Genomic DNA, 2769 nt, shown 5'->3' on the forward strand with positions numbered 1-2769 from the left:
ATTACGTTACCCCAGAACCGCCGTGCGCGATTCGGTGATTTCGGAAGCGCGCCTCGGGAGGGCTTCACTCGAAACCCAAATCGGCGGGGCAGCCCTAGCAATTCTATTGTGCATCGGCCGTTGATGTGTCGAGAATGCTGCGCAATCACCGTGGCTGTGGCGCGCATTCTCGCGCGAAGCCAGCCGTGGTCCGTGACGCGATGACTTTTCTTGATCGAAACATGCTGCCTGCTTCAGCCAGCCGGCCGTCCGGAGTGTGGGCAGCCCACCGAAACTGCCCGACCGACAGAAGCATAAAATTTAGTGCAATAATAATTTGTGCCTCATCACGCCGGGGAGGCACCGGAGCGCGGCGGGGCCACCAGGCTTACCTTACCCGGTGGCCGTACGCAACCGAGATGCTCCAGCGGCTCGAAGGCGATTTGCGCGCGCGTGTGTGCTGGCGGGTTGCATGTGTAAGAGCGAAAGTTGCTCCTTCAGCGGGTCCGGGGCCACGTGCGAGGCGCTCGCCGGGCCCCCCCCATCCATCTCACCCATAGCGGCCAGCTGGCGCATCGGCTTTCCTTACCCAACATCGGGCAACCCTTCCTTCGCCGAGCACTCCGATGGAACTTTTCTTCGGTCGCTTGCCCATTTTTCCCTCCCCTCTAACGTCTGCGGCTTCGGCTGGGGAACTTTTCCGAGGTGACGACCACGACGACCACGACGATCGCGAGCCATCGTGGGGTGGCCGGCGTACGATCGGCTGGCCGTATATATAGCGGTCCGGGCGGCGTCTTCAAATCAGTACCTACTTCGGTCTCGCTTGTTCTATACACTTTTTGCTCACAATGCGAATGGTATGTGTGGTCTCCGGAGTTTAGTCTTAGCCAGTAGTTGGTCGGGGTGCAGTATCCAGCAGCCGAGTGAAGTTGGAGATATCTCCCAAAAAAAAAAAAATGATAGACAGTTGCCCAACAAGGAATAAGGGTTACGAAAAGCAACGCGTGGTGTGACTGAGTGATTCCCGGCAAAGTTGGGACGGGTTGGGAGCGAATCCCAAAAGCGACTGCCTCACTAGGAGGCAGCTCTGGAGAAGTTGAGTGTTACTGGTGCGAGCTCTGCCTCGAGAAGTGGTGGATTGAAGTGTTGCTTTTCGTACGCCTGGACTTGGGACTTGGGTCGATGGCTGGCAGCCGTAGTGGTGTCTGGATACTGCAGTGAACCCGTGTCTCTCTATGTGTCGTTGCCAGTGTCCAACTAAGCCCCAACACTCTCTCTCTCTCGTACTTCTTGCAGATTATTGTTCCTTGTTGTCTTGCCCTTCTGGTGGCACTAGTCACATGCGAGGGTACTGCTGCGGAGGACACGAAAGCGGAGGAAACCCAAGTAGAGGCGAAGGAATCGCAGAATGTGGAGAAGCGCGGCCTGCACTCTTCCTTTGGCGATTTCGGCAGTGACTTTGGGGGCCACGAAGATGACCACCACCACCACCACCACCACGAGCACATCAAGACGGTGACGATCGAGAAGAAGGTCCCGGTGCCGTACACGGTCGAGAAGCACGTCCCGTACACCGTCGAGAAGAAGGTACCGTACGAAGTGAAGGTCCCGATTCCGCACCCATACGTCGTGGAGAAGAAGGTGCCGGTCCACTACAAGGAGGTCGTCAAGTACCCGGTGCACGTGCCCGCTCCGTACACCGTCGAGAAGAAGGTCCCTTATGAGGTGAAATACCCGGTCGACAAGCCGTACGAGGTTAAGGTGCACGTGCCGCAGCCCTACACCGTCGAGAAGAAGATTCCGTACGAGGTTAAGGTTCCGGTTCCGGTGCCGTACACCGTCGAGAAGAAGATTCCGTACGAGGTGAAGTACGAGGTGCCCGTCCCGAAACCGTACACCGTCATCAAGAAGGTCCCCTATGAGGTGAAGGTCCCGGTCGACAAGCCGTACAAGGTGGAGGTGCCCAAGCCATACCCGGTCGAAGTCCCGAAACCGTACCCGGTCGTCGTCGAGAAGAAGGTCCCCTATGAGGTGAAGGTCCCGGTCGACAAGCCCTACAAGGTGGAGGTGCCCAAGCCCTACAAGGTGGAGGTGAAAGTCCCTTACCCGGCGCCCTACACCGTCGAGAAGAAGGTGCCGTACACCGTCGAAGTGCCCCAGCCGTACGAGGTGAAGGTCCCGGTCGACAAGCCGTACCCGGTGTACAAGGAGGTGAAGGTCCCGATCGAGAAGGAAGTTCCGTACCCCGTGAAGGTCCCAGTCCACGTACCAGTCCATGTTCACAAAGAAGAACACCATGATCATTCGTACGAACACCACTACTAATGCGACTATCCTCTTTTTTCCGCTCACCACACCACCACCACCAAACCACACGCCCCCCGCGAGAAGGCTCTATTGTTGATAGGTTAGTTTTTTGATCGCCGTTCATCATCGCTTCATCGCGCAAAACCCGCAATGGATCGCATTGCATCGCATTGGTTCCTGTCATTTTAGTCGACTCATAACCTTACCTTACTTCGAACTCATAATACCTAAGACCTCGGGCAGCGCGTGCCGCGGGGGAGACGATGGGCGATGGGCGGCACATACTGCAACCCACCACCCGCTGCCCACCCCGCGGGCCACCGCAAACCGAGTTTTGAACTAGTAGAGGCGATAGTCCTTTTTGTTTTTGTTTTTTTATCGTTTTGCCCAAACCTTCAATGGCGGCCCAATGGCCCCCTGAAATGTAGGTGTAGTGTTTTGTGTTGGACGATGTGATCGAGCGCACTGAGCGGAGTGGCG

The 2769-nt window shown here is 56.8% G+C and overlaps 1 protein-coding gene across 1 annotated transcript; it reads left to right on the plus strand.

The window, feature by feature from the left end:
- The first annotated feature begins 830 nt into the window (after nt 1-830).
- On the plus strand, nt 831-2307 carry LOC131208490 (mantle protein). The gene is made up of 2 exons (XM_058201266.1): nt 831-839; nt 1279-2307. The coding sequence occupies exons 1-2, from the start codon at nt 831-833 to the stop codon at nt 2305-2307; spliced, it is 1038 nt and encodes a 345-aa protein (XP_058057249.1).
- Nucleotides 2308-2769: the final 462 nt, after the last annotated feature.

This window comes from Anopheles bellator, chromosome 2 (genome assembly GCF_943735745.2).
Source record: "Anopheles bellator chromosome 2, idAnoBellAS_SP24_06.2, whole genome shotgun sequence".
NCBI classification, from domain to species: Eukaryota; Metazoa; Arthropoda; class Insecta; order Diptera; family Culicidae; genus Anopheles; species Anopheles bellator.